Here is a 19,605-nt window from a genome sequence, read left to right as displayed (position 1 = left end):
CAGGGACATGGGCTCTATTGTGTCCGGCACAGATGGGGCATCGTGGACAGACGGTTCCCCGGGGAGCCCCTACTCACGGATGCAGGTCTCCTCAATGGGGGCACCAGGGCGCCGGTTCCGGAAGTAATGGAGCTGGCACCGCTCGCAGTTCTTGCCCTCGGTGTGGTCCCGGCAGTTGTCACACACCCCTCCATGCGCCCCCTGGCTGGAGGTGAACACGGCTGGGTCGAAGTGACACGTCTCTGAGTGGCCGTTGCAGTCACACCCTGAAAAAGGAGTTCCCAGGGCCGATGGTGGGCCAGCGCCTTCGCCATCTGCAGAGCACATCCCCTGCTGCCTCGCTGGCATCTCTCACAACTTGACAACATGCTCAGGTCTGGGAAATGAGGACGCTGAGGTCCAGGGAAATTTGTGTAATTTATTTAAGGTTATATGGTCAGTCACAAAGCGGAATAGAGGGAGAACTCAGGCCTCCTGACTCCCAGCGCGGGGACTCACCCAAGAATCATATGTGTTGAGCCAAAGAGAGAGTTCCTCAAATAGTCCATCCCAACCCTCCCCCATTGCCACCATGGGTCTCCTGCTGAGTCACTGCCTCTTCCTGGACTGGGGACCCCTATTCCGTCCCCTCAGTTATGCAGGGAAAGGCCCTGACTCTAGGCCAGGGGTGGGCAAACTTTTTGACTTGAGGGCCACAATGGGTTCTTAAACCAGACTGGAGGGCCGGAACAAAAGCATGGATGGAGTGTTTGTGTGAACTAATATAAATTCAAAGTAAACATCATTACATAAAAGGGTACGGTCTTTTTTTTTTTTTTAGTTTTATTCATTTCAAACGGGCCGGATCCGGCCCGCAGGCCATAGTTTGCCCACAGCTGCTCTAGGCCCTAGAGTCTAGGACAGTGGTTCTCAACCTCCTGGCCCTTTAAATACAATTCCTCATGTTGTGACTCAACCATAAAATTATTTTCGTTGCTACTTCATAACTGTAATGTTGCTACTGTTATGAATCGTAATGTAAATATCTGATATGCAGGATGGTCTTAGGCGACCCCTGTGAAAAGGTGGTTCGACTGCCAAAGGGGTTGCGACCCACAGGTTGAGAACCGCTGGTCTAGGGGACCAGCTGAAGCAGAAACCCAGTCACATCCTACACAGGAGAGGGCAAGTGAAGAGGCCAGAGAGCAAGGATCTCTCCCAGCCTGGCTGAGGAGAAGGAGGGGGAAGCAATTGGAGGTTGCAACCCAAATACTCTCTCCATCCCCACAGAGCAGAGCAAGGAGACCTTCAATTGCAGGGGTGCAATTAAGACTAAATTTAAATAATAAAGAATCCATCCTCCCTGTGTCCCAGGAAAGGTCCCTGAGGCCCAGAGGGGCCAGCACCCCACTCAGTCATACTTTGGCATTCGTGGGGGTCCTGATCATCCGCAGGTCTCCAGGGCCGGTTGTTGTAGAAGGGCGCGCAGCGCTCACAATTGGAGCCGGCAGTGTTGTGCTGGCAGACACAGGCATCATGGACCTAGGAGAGGGGCCGTCAGTCATCAGGAAGGATTCTCAAAGGAATGGCCCAGGATGGACCTGCCCTTTCCCTCTGACCTTCTCCTAGGTCCACCACTCAGGGTCCAGCTCAGACCCCAGCTCCTCAGGGGTGCCTGTGTGTGCGTGTGTGTGTGTGTGTGTGTGTGTGTGTGTGCTCTGCTCCTCTAGCTGGGTTTCTGCAAACCCATTCCTTGTACCTGGTCACCCCCGTGATGCCCAGTCCAAAGCAGCACCCGGAAGTTACCCAGACACCCTCACTGGTAAACTGTGATTCGAGAAGTTTGTGGGCCCTGTAGAGCTTTCTGTTGCAACAATCTATGACTGAGGTTGTTTGGCTAATGGACCGCATGATGAATCGTTACTAGACTCATTAAGGTATAAAAATAGAATAGCTATTATGTGCTAATTGTCTTCCAAATTCAGCCCAACACCCCCAGCCTGGCATTCAAGGACCTGTATGTTTATTCCATTCTCATCACTCCCTCCTGACAGCATAGCCGAGCTGAGCTCCGGAGTGGCACCCTCCACAAGCCCTTATTCCCTCACCTTTTGGCTTTTACTGATGTTCTCCTTTCTGCCTGGAATACCTTTCTCTCCCCGTGCACCCGCGAAACCCTGCTAGCTCCAATGGCACCTCCTTCGCAGGCCGCTCTGGCCCCTCCAGTTCTGTGGGTTTCAACCCTGAATGTGCTCCAGAATTATATGGGGAGGTTTTTTTAAAATACCAACAACAGGCCCAATTCAATCAGAATCTCAGGGACAAAGGCCAAGCATCAGTACTTTTTAGAGTGGCGATTTCATTGTACAGCCAGATTTGCAAACCACTGGGGCTAGGCGAGCCCTCTCCCTGAGCTCCAGCCCACAGCACGCCATATTCCCCATGTTGGCAATCCCATGCTCTGGTCCTTAGTCAATGGGCCTTCTGGCCTCCCTCTGGCCTCCTTCTGGCCTCCTCTGCAGCCGGGGCAAGAGCTGGCCCGAAAGCAGAAAGAATAACGCTGACAGATTTTCATTTTGCCTGTATTTCCCTCTCAGGCCATGTCACATGATTGCCTGGTGCCCACCTGTGGACAGGGCAAATAGCAGGCTGTCTATGTGAGTAGAATGGAAGCACTGCACAGCGAAATGACGGCTCCCTCCTTCCTGGCCCAGGGTTCTCCTCCACTGGTGGTTCTCTGTTTGGTTTCACGGCAATAGCCCCTGGATGGTTGGATACGTTGGAGCCTCCAACCACATCCCTGATGCATTCGACTCGGCTGGTCTGGGGCACACGTGGCATCTGTGTTAGATGTTCTCTCTCTCACCCTACCCATCGCTCACCACTAGATGGGACTTCGGAGTTTCCAGGCCAGGACTGCTCAGCCCTGACAGGATATTAGGACATCTCAAAGCTTTAGAAGACAAGGGCCTAGCAATATTTCCAGGAACTGATGGTGTGTGGCTAGGGCTGAGAAGCACTTCCTTAAACTCCCCCACGCCCACACGCGTGCTTGCGTGTAACTGAAAACACCAAACTGCAGATCTCAGGCAGGGCTACGACATCCTGATCTTTGAAATGATAATCACTTACACTTTTCTCACCATTGCTAAAACGTGAAATATTCACGACTTGAATGGAGTGCCCACCCTGCTTTATGGGCAGCTCATAGATGTCCCTAATTGTTCTGGTCTTGCCCCTGCCTCTTGTCCTTCCCACCCTGGACTGTCACCTGCACGGCGGTGGAGGGGCCGGTGGGGGCTCCAGGCTCGGGAGCGCAGCGGTCAGCGTGGCCGTGGCAGAAGCAGCTCCCTCGCAGGCGCAGCTGGGACACGGCATAGTAGGCGCTGGGGGGGTAGTGGCCCCTCTGGGGCACGGGGGCCAGCCGGGTGAAGTTGACTCTCAGGTTTGTGACCCCTCCCAGCTCTGAGAGGGGCAAACACAGGGAGGGACGAGGATGGGAAAAGACAATAAGGAAAGGAAGTTAGAGGCCATGAGTGTCTCCATGGGCAAGGTGGGAAAAGAAGGAAATTCTGGTTTTACCCACCCTCTTCCCTGCCTTTTTAAGGTTATCCCAAGGGTCATCCTCCCCATCCTCAACCCTCCGAGGCAGAAAAGACACACACACACACATTCGGGCCTTTTGCAGCTCTGGGCTACCACGGTAACCCCACGGGGTAAGCAAAGCCAGCGTTCAATCCAGCCGTGTTGTCAGAAACAGGAAAGAGCAGGGATGCTCCGTGACCTGGGTCCCACCCCTGTTTTGTTCTCCACCCACAGTCCCACGGGCTTGAGGGGCAGCCACACTGACCTTGAATTTTTTGACTTTGAGTTGCTGGAATCCCAGAGGCTAAATCCATAATGTTAAGTTGGACCTAAGAGAGGAAAGAGAGAGGCACTGAGGAGGTGGTAGAATGTGTCCCCAGGCTCAGAAGTCTTCTTTCCACCCAATGTCCCACCCTCCTCACGCTATGCTGAGGTCCTTCTAACCTGGGACTCAAGACCACCATGAACGTGAGGCCTGCCAACTGCCCTCGGAGAGCGAGATGATCATGTGTGTGTGTGTGTGTGTGTGTGTGTGTGTGTGTGTGTGTGTGTACAGTCTCTCCTCTCCATTGAAAATATAGCGATTCCAAGAATCTCCTGATTTCCTGGGACCAGAAATTACAGTAAGAGATGGACTGCACATGCACGGGTTTAGGGGATACTAATTTTCCAAAGCCCAAAATGAACAAGAGGATCCGGAGCCCAGGGGTGCATGGATGTGGTGACTATCCCTCTCTACACCCCAATTTTAACTATGCTTTGTCTTTTTAATAAAAGTCATTCATTGGATGTGACTTCATCTCATATCCCAAGGAGAGTTTTCACATCAACCCTCCACAAATCAGGAAAAAGCCCTGTATTTTGATCTGGGGTCTGGGGACTGTGGTCATTGAGGATCTGGATGTGATGATAACCAGGGAGCAGCTGTTACAGCGAAGGGAAGGTGCCACCCAAGCACCCCGTGCACATCAGCAGGTCAGAGCATCGCAGAGGGCTCCCCTGAGCCTGGGCCAGAGAAAGGACAAACAGCCTCCCCGGCGGGGGAAGCAGTGATGGAAGGAATGAGGGGATTTGACTCGGGCGGGAGGATTCGGAGGAGAGGCACTGGATTTTTTCCAGGGGCAGGTTCTCATTTCCAGCCCAGGGCTGAGGCTTAGGGGACTGTGGCTTAGACCAGGATTCCCTCCAAGGCAACGATGGGGCTCCATGAATGGATTCAATGGGAAAGTTAATTCTCGTGTTATACCCTACTGAGGTGAAAGTGGAGATCAGATGAAATGTGTGTCTTTGCTCACTTGACTCTGAGCAGCCATCTCAAAATCCTCACACTAGAGCAGAGTTGGTTGTGCCCTCTCCACTATGGGGACAGGCCGGTGAGCCATGGGTAGGGGGCCATGGCAGAGGGCAGGGCCGGATCACAGTGCGCTCAACATGTTTCTGAAATACCCTTCCTGGGCACGAAGAGGACAAGCAACGAATATTTTGAGGGTGGAGAGCTCAGGAAAGACATTGAGGCGCACTGCCCGAGGGGGCTCTCATCTCTTCTCAAGAGTCTGGGTGAATGTGTGAGCGACGCCATGTCAGAGACCCCTTCAGGCTACATGTCCAGGGTACCGTCTACTTACCCTGCCCCCGTCTAGATGCGCATGAGGCCTCTGGGGCAGAGACTGGCACCGAGGGTCCTGCCAGCTCTGAGGCTGGCCCTGGCGGACGCGGGGGAAGGCAGACCTGCAGTCGGCAGCCAGGTACTGGTACACGTGCCAGGTCTTCCCGAAGTCCGAGGAGCGCTCGATCAGCATCCCGGCGGGCATGGGCCCCTGCGGAGACACAGACAGGGTGAGGCCTGAGTGCCTGGAGGAAGGGGAGGACCTTGGGGACACAGTCACAGAAACAGGCTCCTAGAGATGTGCTGGTGGCTGCTGTCCTGGTCACTGCAGGATGCTTAGCAGCGTCCCTGGCCTCTACTGACCTCTACCTGGGCCTCTTCTCACTAGATGTCAATACCCACAGTATGACAACCTGAAATGCCTCCAGAGATTGCCAAATATCCCGATTGATTGAGTACCACTACCATACACCACACACCCCTTTGTCTGTCTTATCCACAGTTGTACTTCCAACATCCAGCGCATAGTAGGTGCTTAGAACACATCTGTTGAATGAATGGGTGAGTCTTTAGTCTGCTTTCCGCATCCCCATTTATATCTGCAAACTCATCTCTCACCAGTTTTCTGCCTTCCATGTCCCCATCGCTCACCACCAACACACACTTTTCCCTCCAGACCCCATGTCCACTCCCTTGCCCCGTCCCCAATGATATACCTTCTGGCCTCTTGTCTCCTGGTCTTTGCTCTTTACTGTTCCCTTTGCCTAGAAAGAACTTTGCCCCTCCCCTGGCTATTAGTGGTCTAGGAAGGTTTATCTTCCCGTGGTTGCATTCTCTAACACCTCCCCTACAAGACACAGCGAGCTAGATGTCCCCTCCCATGCTCCCCAGAACCCCCACTTAGCAATATCACAGCACACTCTCTCGCCACTGGTTCACTGCTTTCCCTGCATGTACTAAGGCAACGTGAGGATCATGCTTCGCTTTATTCATCTTTTATCCCTGACAGCTGGCACCAAACCCAACATAATCAGTGTCCTGTGTGTCTGTAGCAAGAATGGACATATATATGAATGGGTGAGTGATAATAAAACAACGAAACAACCATATCCATCCCCAGGAAGGTACCCCTGGAGACTGGGCATTTACTCAACGGCACTGGCATTTCTCAAAACACTTTTGGCCTTTTCTTGGGGTGAGGCTCTTCATTTCCTCAGTCACACAAGAAATTCGGTTCCATTGCTTTTTATTCTCAGCTCATTTTAACTCCCGAAATTGGTATCCCCCTTCCTGGCCATCTAATCTTAATAACCAATCTTGATCCTTAAATATTTCACCATTTCTGTAGAAATATAAAATCAAACCTTCTCTGAAACAAACAAACAAAAAATGACCCATCACAAAGGAATACAAATGTTCCCTCCGAAAGGAGTACCTCAGAAGGCTAGTCCCACAGCAGAAGCCGAGAGGACTCTGAGAGGCCACCATACCGGTGAGCAGTCAGCTCACCAGAAGGGCAGCTCCGAGAGCGCATCTTCCTGTGGATGGATGGGCCAGCTCCTGGCTGTTTGTTAACTCAACCTCATCAGCAAACTTGTGAGAGCAGAGTCATCAAGAGGGCACAACTGTATAAGTGACAGGCCCAGTGGACTTGGTACTCAGCAGAGCTGAACCAGTTAGATGTGCTTGGGGGGGGGGGGGGGGGGCGGGTGAGGAAGTGGATTGATAGCCCCTGCACGGCAGAGACGGGGAGCCTGGCCAGGGGAGGGAGGCCTACCCAGCATGTGGTGCCATCAGCCCAGCTCCCCGTGAGTCAGCTTGCATCACCCAGGGTCCCCTCTCGTATCCCGTGCCATCCCGGGAAGCGCACCTTAAAATCCATCATGATGTCTTGGAGCTGGAATCTCCTGTCCAGGTCCAGCTGCAGAGAGACAGGGTTCACGTCTGCAAGGACAAAAAGGAGGACCTTCAGGCCGGGGAATCTCCACCTTCGCAGCCTGAAGAAGGCTCTGGATCGCCCCAGCTCTAGGCAGTGAGAAACTCGCTGACCCTGATTCTCCGATTTCCCTCTCAGTGAGGAATGGCACCAGCACGTTTCTACTTATATTATCTCTTCAGAATCCTGTACGCTTTTGGCCAAACTCCCTGCCCACCATGACTTGTTACCCCTGAGACGTTAAAGGGGTTTCAACTTGTCTATTCAACACAGACCCGTTCCCAAACCTCAGTTCCTCCAACAAGCCCATTGCGGGTAAATGGGGTAAAATACCTGTAACATCTGCAAGACCTCACGCCTGGAGGAAGCAGTCTGCTTGTCAACCACCACGTCCCAGAGCCCTAACAAATGCCCGCGAAACCCAAGGAGTTCCCAGGCACCCTTTGGCCACCCCACCTGTGGGACCCTTCTCAAGCTCGGTCCCCTAGAGGCGGCGGCCTTTACCTTTCTGTGACTGCCACCAGCGCACGGGGCCTGAAGACGAAGCCACATTCTCCACTCGGTGACTGTTGTAATTGTGAGGCAGCCTGGAGTCGCACTTGCAGCATTTCATCTGCCACTGTGGGGACAGGGAGACAGCAGACTCAGGGGTGGGATCCAGACAGAAGTTTCCCCTTGGATCCTGAGAGCCCAGAGCACTCCCTCCATGGAAATCCTCCCCATGGATACACTTGAAAGGATTAACCTCTTAAAACAAGGATGTTGGTCATCTTTAAACTTAATTCCTTTGTGTCCATCCTAAGACATAGTTAAACGAATAATAAATTAAAGTTAGGGTTGGGAAAGACATGTGAGGTGGTAGAAAATCATTGGTATATGACCTTGCCTCCAAGAGAAAGTATGCCAAGGGGTTGGGTCGGGGGGGAGGAAAAACACATTAATGTAGCATCTACTATGTGCTAAATACAGGCCACAGAGTCTTATGTCGCATCTCACTTAATGCTGGCAGCCTGGGGGGAATTGCATTCCTGAGGATCAAGGAGAGGGACCCGGGAATCTGGGGTCCCAGCCCCTGCTCTGGGAACTCACTTTCTGAGCTCACTGTTCTCCTCTGCAAATTGAGTGGAGGTTGGACGAGTCATTGAATCATTCAACGCACACTTATGTCTTAGCATGTACTGTGTGTTAGACCCTGCTCTGGCCTTGGGAGTTATAATAATGAACAACACAAAGACCCTGCCATCAGGGAGCCCACATTCTGGTAACATTTAGGGGACCCCTAGGACCTTCCAACATGATGTCTGGGACCCAAGGCTCTTTCCTAGGTTTGGCCTTCCCCCACCCCAGGAGAGAATCCTGGGGGCGCCAACCAAATAGGCCTCTAGGTAGGCAGTCCCGAGGCCAGAGAGGCATGCAGCCCTGGGCTGAGGACAATGGCTCTTGCCTTTGAAGATGGGGCTGAAGAGGGCAGCCAAGAAGGAAACAGCCTCACGGGGAGGTCCCATAACCACTCCTCCCCTAGCCTGTGCGCTGGAGTGGGACAGGAGACAGGGCTGAGCGCCATGGGCTCCACGGGAGGGCAGGGATCGCCAAGAAAAAGAACACGGCTCTTGTTCTTTTAGTTATTGTGTGTGAGCACACCCCTCAGAGCGAGCATCACCTTGTCCCAGCTGCCCCTTCAACACACACAAAATTGTCTTCTCAGAGTAACCATGGGCCCACACCTTGTGTCCAGAGCAAAGATCACTGAGCCAAGGGCTCCAAATTACCCAGAAGTAGAAGCAAGGCTTGGACAAGAACCTCCCTGCCCTGCTGGTCCTCCTTGGGTAGAAACCACTGTCCCTCCACGCCCCCCCCCCCCCAATGCCTCTGCTTCCCCCTGGGCCTCCTCCTCTGAGGCCCTCCAGCTGCTGACCCTCTGCCCTGCCAGGAAAGGTGATGAGCTACCGAGGTCATGTCTGCTGCACTGATTAACCCCACAGCTCCGTCCCAAAGGCACCCAGTTAATTAGTATGTCAGGCCTGTGACTTAGTTATAAACTCCTTAGCTGACAGCTTGGAATGGTGACCGCAGAAGGGCTGCCAGGTGTCCTGGCTCGCGGAGCCTCTGCCTCCCACCCCTTTCCAGCTCTCACCTCCCATCTGCAAGAGAATTGTCACCATCCTGATTCATCGTGTCCAAAAGTGCTTTTTAAAATAATAATATTTGGACATTGAATGCGCCCATTGTGGCTGGCACATGTGGCCTGCAAGACACAGCACCCACTGCCCCCCGCCCCGCTCTGTCCCTGTCCATTCCTTGCCCTGCCACATTGTTCTTCACAGTACATATCTCCACTGGACAGCTGTGCGTTCACCATCTATTTATTTGCTTGCAGTATTTTACTGTCTTCCTCTCCTGGTAAGAAGTATGATTCCCATTTTACATGTGAGAATGCTGAGGCTCAGAGAGGTTACGTGACTTTCCTATTGACTGATGGGCAGTATCAGCATCAGAATCAGAGACGGCCCTTCCCTCTTGCCTCCTCCCTCCTCTCTCTCTCTCTGTCTCTCTCTCTCTCTCTCTCTCTCTCTCTCTCTCTCTCTCTCTCTCTCAGTGCACAGCCATCCTGGGAAGCATGGTCAAGAGGGACAATGTCTGTCTCACCCAAAGGCCATTTCTGACCCTGAGGCTGACCCTGGGGGAGGCTAAGGCAGAGACAGCACCTTGGGAAGAAAGCTGGCTTCCCTGGCGGACCCAGCTCAGTTAGCACGGAGACTGCAGATGTGTCCGTGGCTGAAATAGCGACGTGCCACCTCAAATGATCCTTTCTGGGCAAGAGCAGCCTCCTGCTGGGACCTGACTCTCCTCCAGGTCCCTATTTCGGTCCCTGGCAGAGAGCACGCCCTTCTCCCCACTCTGCCCAGCCTCTCAGGGGCAAACGTTCCTACTCCCCACCCTCTGCACTCCGCACACGCACACGTCCCTCAGAGACAAGAGCCGCTGTCTTCCGGTGGCCTGTCACCAGAGCTGTCTCCCCGCTCTGCTGGGAGCCGATCCCAGCTGCTCCCTGGCCAAGAGAGCGGCAGGAGCAGGCTCTTTCTTTCCTGGGGCCACGGGAATGGGTGCTAGAGCAGCTCAACCCAGGACTCTGGAAATGCCCTTGATGTTCCCAAATGATGGACTATTATGTAACTACTAAAAACTGTTGACATATGAGGAAAATGCTTACATTATAAGGTTTTATGAAAAAAGTTGGACATAGACTTGAATATACTTCATGATCTCAAAAGCATATATATATATATATATATATATATATATATATATATGGAACAGAAAAATGTTTGGAAGGAAATACACCAATATTATAAAATCGCTGATACTCAGCCATTTTGACCCACAAAAATGACAACTGCATGTAGTTTAATCTAATATCTCTGGGAAATGGATTACAGGTAACTTTTCCTCCATCTTTGTAATTTTTTAATAATTTAAACCTTTCATACTTTGGATATCTATTAACTTTTATACTCAGGAAAACAGACATTCTTGTAAAATAAAACAAACTAAAAATGTCCCAGGTGTTCAGTGTGGACTGGTTACCCTGCCGCCTCCCTCAGTCCTCCCAGACTAGGGTACCCATGCCTTCTCCACCTTCCCTCCACGTGCGCAGGCACTGATGGAGGGATCAGATGGCTCGTACCCCTAACACTATGTGCTGCTTATCATAGTAACACGGCTAAAGGAGGGATTCATCTCAATCCTTAGAGACAGGCTGAGCCAGCCGACTTGCGACAGGTATTTTAAGTAGCTCTGCCTGCCCACTAGCTAGCGGGATGGCGGCCCGAAATAGAACTGCTCATGGCAGAAGCCCATGTGAGGACAAGCTGCTGATTTCTTCTTCCCCCTTGGGCCTCAGTGTCCCTTTCTACTTCATTCTTGGATGTCTCTGTGTGTGTGTGTGTGTGTGTGTGTGTGTGTGTGTGTGTGTGTGTGTCTCCTGGTGGGGCGCGTCCCCTGGTGTGTGCTATGTGTACGTGCCTCTGTCTCTCCGAGTGATAGAAGCTCACAGCTGCAGCTGCTCTCTCTGGGGTCACTTGGCTGCATTCTCCTGGCAGTGCTGCCTCAGAGACACAGAGTTAATATCAATCCAGCCTGTCAGGCCTCCAGCCAGTTTGGCTCCTGGTTGCTCTCCATCTGGCAAGGTTGAGCCTCTTTCCTTCTCCTGGAGCCTTCTAGAAGCTCAGCTAAGTCTGGCCAGAAGACAAGCCCTCCCAGAGAGCTCAGGGAGGGCAATGGAGAGAGCAGGAACCAGCAGGAGCCAAACATAGTGGAGAGGGCTGGGGAAAGGATGGCAATGCAAGCAAAGCTCTGTGTCTTTGCAGAACACAGCTAATTCGGGGGGGTGGGGGTAGAAAAACAGGCCCTGGTTAGACATGGCCCAGCTCCCTGCCAAGAGCAACCAGAGGCCACCTGTGTCTATATAAGGAGCTACAGTCAGGGTCGTGGCTGGCAGCCAGGGCCAAAAGAAAAAAAAACAAAAAACAGGACACACAAAAAATAATAAAATTTTTTAAAATCCAGCGCTCTGCAAGAAAAAAACATTTCCTCCACTTCCGCTTCCTCATTGGTTAAATGCAGGGGTGGGATGAGATAATGAAGTTCCTCCTTGCTTTACCATTCTATTAGAATTCTCCCTCACTCTATCCAGCTTATTAGCTCAGAAGTTAGAGACTCCAAACAAGAAAGCAAAGGAGCCCTAGCTGGTTTGGCTCAGTGGATAGAGCATTGGCCTGTGGACTGGGAGGGTCCCAGGTTCGATTCCAGTCAAGGGCATGTGCCCGGGTTGTGGGCTCAATCCCCAGTAGGGGGTGTACAGGAGGCAGCCAATCAATGATTCTCTCTCATCATTGCTGTTTCTATCTCTCTCTCCCTCTCCCTTCCTCTCTGAAATCAATAAGATATATATTTTTAAAATTTTTTGAAAGAATGGGAAGGAAGCAAGAGAAATATAAACCATTGGCCAGACCCCATACTGCAGAAACACTCTTCCCAGCAAAGTGGACAGGGAAAGAAAGGTCCCTAAAGGCCTTTGCTCAGCAAGGCCTCTTTAGACCCCAATGAGATCCACCAGCCTCACCACTTCTATGTCAATGGATATTGCCAGCAAAGATCAAAAGTCAGGGCCTGCTGGGGTGCGGGTAGGAGTGCCCCAATGCTCTGAGGTACATTTTGACCAAAGCTTTAATTCTATACCACCCTTATCTCCATCCAAGCTAAGTTCAGAAAGGTCACTTTCTAAAGCTGATTATAAAAATGATGTATATCACACATCCAGAAATTGCACTGCACCATGCTCTCTTCTGTGTTACCTCATTTCATCCTTCCAAAACCTCTGAGATAGATGTGCTATATTAAATGGTAGGTATCCTCACTTCACAGATTAGGAGAGCAAGTCTCAGAGAAGTTAAGAAATGTGTCCAAGTCCATAGAGCTAGGAAGAGAGGAAGCAGGGATTTCTGCTCCCGGCTACCTGCCTCCAAACCTTCTTGTCCTGTTCTAAGTCAAGGGACACAGTGGCAGGTGGGCAACCATGGAAAATCGCAGGGACTAAAACTGCTTGTCAAGAGGCTTTTTCCCAGCCCAGACCCCTACAGAAGGAGGGGTCCCCTTACACCTGAGTGCAGAGAGTTGGCCTGGACCTCTGCTGACTCTACCAGTGACAATGGTCCCTACAGTTCCTGATAACAAAAACACAAAGTAGGTCTGCAAGAAATTGCCCAGAAACTTCTCGTGACCTGAATCCCTAGAGCAATGGGGTGAAAGGTCAGGCCAGCAATGCTGTGAGCTCACCCAGGTTTGTGTCCAGGCCTTCCCATCTCACCTTTCCCCTCTCATCTCTCCGTTTAGCTCCATTAGCCACACTCCTCAGCCCATAACAACTGGGACCCAAGAATCTCACACTCCACCAAACCAAGTTTTGCTTCCCTCTGACAGCAACTCTTTTCCTCAACGTTCCCTTTCCATTTTCTTCTGTCCCCTCAAACGTCACTTATCCTGGGTCTTACTCTCTTGGAACCTTTTGCAAAATCCAGAGCTAATTTTCTCATAAGCAAACCTTTGCTGAGTTATAAACAGTTGATAATAGACTAATATGGTGCCTTTCCCAAAGGTGTTTGCATTTTAAACAAGGAACTCAACAATGCTTCATCCCCAGTGGTTAGAGCTTTGCTTTGAGAGTTTCAGACATGCTGACAGCTTCCGGGAAACAGGAGAGCAGATATTTGACTCAGAGACAGTCTCCAAGTCCTCTGAGAGCAGAGAGGATGAGGCCCTCAAGACCTACATGAACACCATCCCCTGTCTACACATTAGCCATATCAAAGGTCAAGAAAACAATCACTAAAAAAGACAGTGGTTGTTGGGTGTGTGCATGTGGGTGTGGGTGTACTCACGTGTGTGTGTGTGTGTGTGTGTGTGTGTGTGTGTGTGTGTTGGGGAGGAAGGGAAGTCAACTGGCTACTGCCCCCCTCAGCTTGCTCCCAGGTGATAAAAATGACAGCTGGCCCTGGCTGGTTTGGCTCAGTGGGTAGAGTATCAGCCCACAGACTGAAGGGTCCCATGTTCAATTCCAGTCAAGGGCACCTCAATGTTTCTCTCTCGCTGTCTCTCCTCCTCCCTTCCACACTTTCTAAAAATCAACAGGGAAATATCCTCAGGTGAGGATTTAATAAAAAAGAAGAAGAAGAAGAAGACAGCTGTTTGGTGTACACAGCTAATTAACCTGAGGAATGCACTGCGTAAGACTGTTATTAAGGCAGCTGGGTAATTAAGTTTTCCCCCACCAAGGAGGGAGTGGGGGGTAAATAAAGCATCTGGGGGAGCAGACACAACATTGGAGGAGATACTGTCAGGAGCAGAAATGGGGCTGGAGAGCTTCCAGGTGAAGCCCACTGGTTCCTAAGGAGCGTGCACCAGCCCAGAGACAACCAAGGGCATGGCTCAGGCCCTGCCAGTGCTCACCTGAGAAAGAACACGGCAGACACTCAAGGTCACACACAGACACACACAGCCCAGCCAACTCCAAGAAGCCGGCGGAGATATCAAAGCTGAACGAATGTAAAGGTTGACTAACCCAACTCTTTCACTTCATAAATGGGGAAGTGGGGTCTAGAGATGAGCCACGGCCTTTGTAAGGTCATGTTTCTATTCAAAGTGTCAGAGCCAGGACCAGAGCAACAGCCAGGACCAGGCAGGTGACTTCGCTGACCATGCCTGCCTCCAGATCCTCTAACACCCGCTGCAAATCAGATGGGTGGCTGTCACCGTGGCAGCAGAGAGCGGATGGCCCAAGGATGGGTTCATTTCAATAGGTATGTGACTGTGTATCCTGATCAGGGAAGAAATCTCAGGAGTGTGGTTCACAGACAGAGTGGTCTCTACTTGTAGACACAGGTCCCAGAGGTGGGTGGGAAACCGGATGGAACATTTAGCATCTTCCAGACACCACGCCAGTGGCCAGGTGGCTCATTCTTTTATACGGTCCTCACAACAACGTATTGAAGTGGATACTGTCCTTACTCCCATTTTTTCAAATGAGGAACTGAGGCTCCGGGAAAGCACAGAAGAGAACAAGAGTAGGGACGGTCACAGACCTTTTCATTCATGCTTGAGCTTCAGGGGACAATGGCGCAGTGAGGTTACCCAGGGGTTATCTAGAAGCTAGAAGAAAGAGAACAGGGGGACAGGATGGTACTGCAGCCTCAGGCCATTTAGGTAAAACACTGCCTGGGCCCAGCCCAGACAGCTAATGGGTAGTCAAGATAGGCAGCCCGGAAGTGTGTGGGGAGGAGTGCCACAGGCAAAGTTGGCCAAGTTCTATGTCCATCGGGAGGGTTGCAATATGGAACCCAAACCCACCAAAGCTAGCCTTCGAAGCCAATAGGATTTAGCCACTGAGATAAAATTGGGCAGAGGTAGCATGCCAACAGGCTAAGCTGGCCCACACAAAAAGAGGCACAGTCTGATATTTGGAGCTGGGAAAGACAATTTTGGAACTGGAAGGGGTCCCACCAGCTTCTGCAACTCCTATTCCACTGAGTCCCCATGCGGCTGGGGGGTGGGGAGTGAGCATTGCAGAAATGTCCAAGGTCATCAATCCCCATGGCACTTGCATCCGTGCCAGGGCAGTGGGCAGGCAGCAGGTGCTGGGTGATCTTGTACTGAGCTCCGGGCTCACAATGTCACCCCTGGATGGAAATAGGACAGAGGCACTAACCAGAGGCTTTGACTTAAGGAAGGTGTGTATATGGGAGTGGGGGCTGGTAGAGAGGGGACAGGGGGTGGGGGGAGAGGAAAGGCATTAGCAATGCATCTCTGTATCATGCCACCCTCTTTCCAGCTGGGGCTGCTCAGAAAACTCAACCCCGATGTGTTTCCATCAGAGGTTTGGGGTCCCAGCACACACCCTCCCAGGAGCTCATGGGGATAACAAGAGCCACCTCATGGAGTTTTGTGAAAAATTAATTGCGATAATTTAGATAAGCCTCTTCGTATGGTGCCTGGGATGAATAGTACGTGCTTAGTAAATTATAGCTGCTATAATATCTACTAATAAAATAAACTGAAGAACTGAAATTGGAACTCAGCAGGGGATTTCTAATTTTCATCACCCAGCCACCTCCGCACCCGGTGAGGACTTGGGGTACATCGTAGGAAGGGGGTATCTGCGGCTTCAGTATGTGGGTTCACCACTGGCAACCCGTGGCCTCTGGGAGATTAGGCAGGTAAGGGAGAGGGAAGGCCAAATCAGACAAGACACAGAGTGGGTAGGAGAGAAGCTGGTTGGAAGTTAGCTCATTCCCAAAGAGGGCCGGAGCAAGGAGCAACCCTGAAGACCATTTCATCTGACACTCATTCTCGGAAGAGAAAAATTGAGACTTGGAGAGGGGTAGCACTGACCACATCACAGGTGAGTGGCAGACCTGGGGTTGCACCCTGCACTCCAGATGCTCTGTCCGCTACTCTTTCCAAGAGGGCCCATGGATCTACTCCCCTTAGAGAAAAAGAAGAAGGGCAATGCCTCCCGACATTCATAGCTACAAAACAGCTGAGATTTATCTATCCCCAGGGTTGTAAGTCTAGACTTCTCTTTTGCAAGCACCCTGCTTCGCTCTCAAGGGGCGACTTAAAAGCAGGGAAAGCAGTTGGCTTCCTGGGGCATCCACGAGACTCAGAGAGTGAGCCAGGATGAACCCAAAGCCCCAGGCCCAGAGGGAGGGAGGCTGTGCAGACAGGGCTAGGGCGGAGGGGACGGCCCAGCACTGGGGCCTCTGATCTCTCCTTGCTTCCTCTCCCAGAGGTGGGTCAGCCTAAGGAAGAGAGGCAGAGGTCTCTCTGAAATTTCTAGATGTGGCTCAGTGGCATGGGATTTTGAGAGTGTGTGAGAAGGGACAGCTACAGTCATTCTATTGCCCAGAAAGCTCAATACGGCCAGGTCCCCGGATGCTTGTGGAGTAATCTGGGCACACAGGGAGGCCTCGCCTGATGCTGGCCATCTTACCCAACGCTGTCAGACGGTTCTCCCATTTCCAAGTGGGTGAGATGCAGAAACCACAGCCATCTTGGCTCAGCACATTCAAAGGACAACTCAATACCATCTGTGATTTAAAGTTGCCAAAAGAACGCCGGGGACTAGAAGGGCCGTGAGGCCCAGATGCAGTATCAGATGCATCGCCATGGTCCTGAGGACAAGAACATTCTGGAAACCACAGATAACACACGTCTCCTTCCCAGCAATCAATCTCTCTCACTCCTTTGCTCTGTCTCTCTCTTTCCCCCTCCCCCCAAAGGCTGCAGAGACTCAAAGCAAACTACACCCTCAAAAACTCCTTCACCCAAACCTGTATTTTGAGGGCAGAAAAAATGGTCCAATGAGATAAGCAGCTGGGAAACAAGAAAACGCTGAGTGGTTTCAACCTTAGCGAACATGAAAGCAAAGAAAGGCCCCGACCTTTTTGAAGTTCCTACCAAAAAAGCTCCAGAGGCAGTACAGAAGAAAAATCTAGAAGAAAACTCACAACGGCTCTTTGAATAAATCCGTTACTTTACAGGCGACGTTAATTGGCGTAGCTTGGAGTGTTGGCGCTCCTGGATTCGCTCAGCTCATTTTCTCACATATCCACTGAGCCCCTGCACCTCCTGGCTAACCTCACATCACTTCCTCATTTATGTCACTGAACTATGTCCTTTAACAACAGTTTGGATGTTTCCCCTTCTGCCTCGGTTAACAAAGCATTTGGACCAAGGAGGCTGAGAGGTAAGAAAGTTGGATCTTCATGCATGATAACTACAAAGCGCAAAAGGTAAACCCAGCCTACAACCATATATCCTCCTGCTAGCTCTGTCCACAGCCATCCCCCAGCGCTGGCCAAAGAGATGATGGCAATAGAGTGGCCGTGGTGCCACTCAGTTCTCCCCCTGGCAAGACACAAGCCAGTGCACACATCCCAGCGCCTGTGCTCCACAGGCTTTGACTTTGTCCACCAAACATGGCACATCAGACCTTACATACAAAGCATCACTACTTATCTGATTGCCTGTCCCCAAGACTTAAATGACCGTCCTGCCCCTGCCCCGGGGGCTGAGAAATAACTGTCCTGCCCACGCTCCAGTTTTCTGGAGCAGAAGAGAGAGAAGAGCTATTCAGCTGCTTCTGAGTACCTTTCCTCTCGCCCAGCCTTATACTTTCTTGCACCCCCCATAGTGCATGGGGCTGGGCCTACACCCGTGGTCGGCAAACCGCGGCTCGCGAGCCACATGCGACTCTTTGGCCCCTTCAGTGTGACTCTTCCACAAAATACCACATGCGGGTGCGCACGTACAGTGCGATTGAAACTTCGTGGCCCAGGCGCAGAAGTCGGTATTTTGTGGAAGAGCCACACTGAAGAGGCCAAAGAGCCGCATGTGGCTCGCGAGCCGCGGTTTGCAGAGCCGCAGTTTGCCGACCACTGGCCTATACCAAGTGCACTGTAAATATTCAGTGACCAATGGCAGGCTCCCCACCTCACCCACGTCTCCTTCCTCCAGCCCTGGAGGCCACGGAGCTCAGGCCTACCTCGCCATACTGCGTGCAGTAGGTCTCAGGCCTGGTCAGTCCACAGGTGGATGAAGCTCGGAGATGCTGGGTCCTCCCAATGAGCAGGTCCCCAACAGGAGGATAGCAGGCTCCACGGGAGCAGGCTTGCTGGGTGCACAGGAAGCCGGGCAAGACTGAAATCACAGGGGTGCTGGGGTGAGCCTGGAGAGCAGCGGGTCCTGACGGCCACCCCCGCGTCCCTCAGGGAAGCAGACATGGGCAGGACTAGACCGTCTCCTTCTCTCCTGCTCACACGCGCTGGTGAAGGTAATTATTATAATCCTGGGGCTATTCTGTAAAAAAGTTGATTTCATGTTCTGTAACCCCAACTTAAAAAAGAAAAAAAGGCCGAAACCGGTTTGGCTCAGTGGATAGAGCGTCGGCCTGCGGACTGAGGGGTCCCGGGTTCGATTCCGGTCAGGGGCATGTACCTGGGTTGCGGGCACGTCCCCAGTGGGGGGTGTACAGGAGGCAGCTGATGGATGTTTCTCTCTCATCGATGTTTCTAACTCTCTATCTCTCTCCCTTCCTCTCTGTAAAAAATCAATAAAATATATTTTAAAAAAAAAAAGAAAAAAAGGAGGAGAAACTGGCAACCAACACCCATGGATGACCCTGAAATGGCGCTTTCAGGTCAAGCTTCAGACGCACGCTTGGCCACCAGGTCACAGTCCACAACTCTCCTCGCTGGCAGCGTGGCCTCTGTCAACAGCCCAGAGGAGGGCAGGCTGCTGGCCACTTGTGGGGCACTGGGAGACACCTGTGTTTTTGCTGCCCCCTTATCTGCAAAGCTGACCCACATTTGGTGAGTGCCTCGCTCCAGTTCACTGGAAAATCGAGAACTTGAGCCGTGATGGGTCTGGAGCCAGCCCGGGAGTGAAAGGGTGGGAAAGAAACTGTGCAGGGAAGTTAGGGAGCAGAAACCACCCCCAGGTGGGAATAGGAAGACACCTCAAGAGAGGCAGCAAGTCATCTTCCTGAAGGCCTGAAGGAGCAGAGAAACCTCATAGGTGTCCCCAATAGACAAGTGTGCCAAACCCTAGGACTAAAGGGTGACAAGTAATGCTCACGTTTTGGTTAACTGTCCTTCTACCCAGAACTATCACCACCCTGCTATGGGACAGATCCCAGGAGGATGGGGAGGGATACTTACTGAAACACAGGAGAAGGACTGGCCTCATCTTCAGCCAATGGGGTGATCCCCAGAGAGGACCTCACCTGAGACAGAGCAAAGCAGCCTGGGTAAAGCCACGCAAACCGCTAGGGCACACTAGCCCCTTTCCTGTTTCTGGGCTCAGGTTTTTTCAGAAGTCTTTACCTAGGGTCTTGACCTAGGACACCTCTGAGCAACAGGTACATCTGGAGCCAAAAGCTTGGAAA

General features: G+C 51.8%; 1 protein-coding gene across 1 annotated transcript in view; it reads right to left on the bottom strand.

Annotated features, from left to right (window-relative positions):
- The window catches only part of LAMB3 (laminin subunit beta 3), a 44,156-nt gene that overhangs the window by 16,673 nt on the left and 7,878 nt on the right, over positions 1–19,605 (bottom strand). The window contains exons 4-12 of the mRNA XM_081112079.1: positions 19,379–19,443; positions 18,205–18,359; positions 7,611–7,725; positions 7,041–7,114; positions 5,190–5,381; positions 3,830–3,893; positions 3,251–3,444; positions 1,401–1,521; positions 78–266 (exon numbers count right to left, since the gene is read on the bottom strand). Coding sequence (XP_080968205.1) covers positions 78–266; positions 1,401–1,521; positions 3,251–3,444; positions 3,830–3,893; positions 5,190–5,381; positions 7,041–7,114; positions 7,611–7,725; positions 18,205–18,359; positions 19,379–19,406 — 1,132 coding nt within the window. The 5' untranslated portion in view covers positions 19,407–19,443. The remainder of the gene's footprint in view (positions 1–77; positions 267–1,400; positions 1,522–3,250; positions 3,445–3,829; positions 3,894–5,189; positions 5,382–7,040; positions 7,115–7,610; positions 7,726–18,204; positions 18,360–19,378; positions 19,444–19,605) is intronic.

The sequence above is a fragment of the Myotis nattereri genome (genome assembly GCF_964212035.1).
Source record: "Myotis nattereri genome assembly, chromosome: 18".
NCBI classification, from domain to species: domain Eukaryota; kingdom Metazoa; phylum Chordata; class Mammalia; order Chiroptera; family Vespertilionidae; genus Myotis; species Myotis nattereri.
Note: the sequence above shows the minus strand (reverse complement) of the source record. Positions and strands in the feature narration are given on the sequence as shown.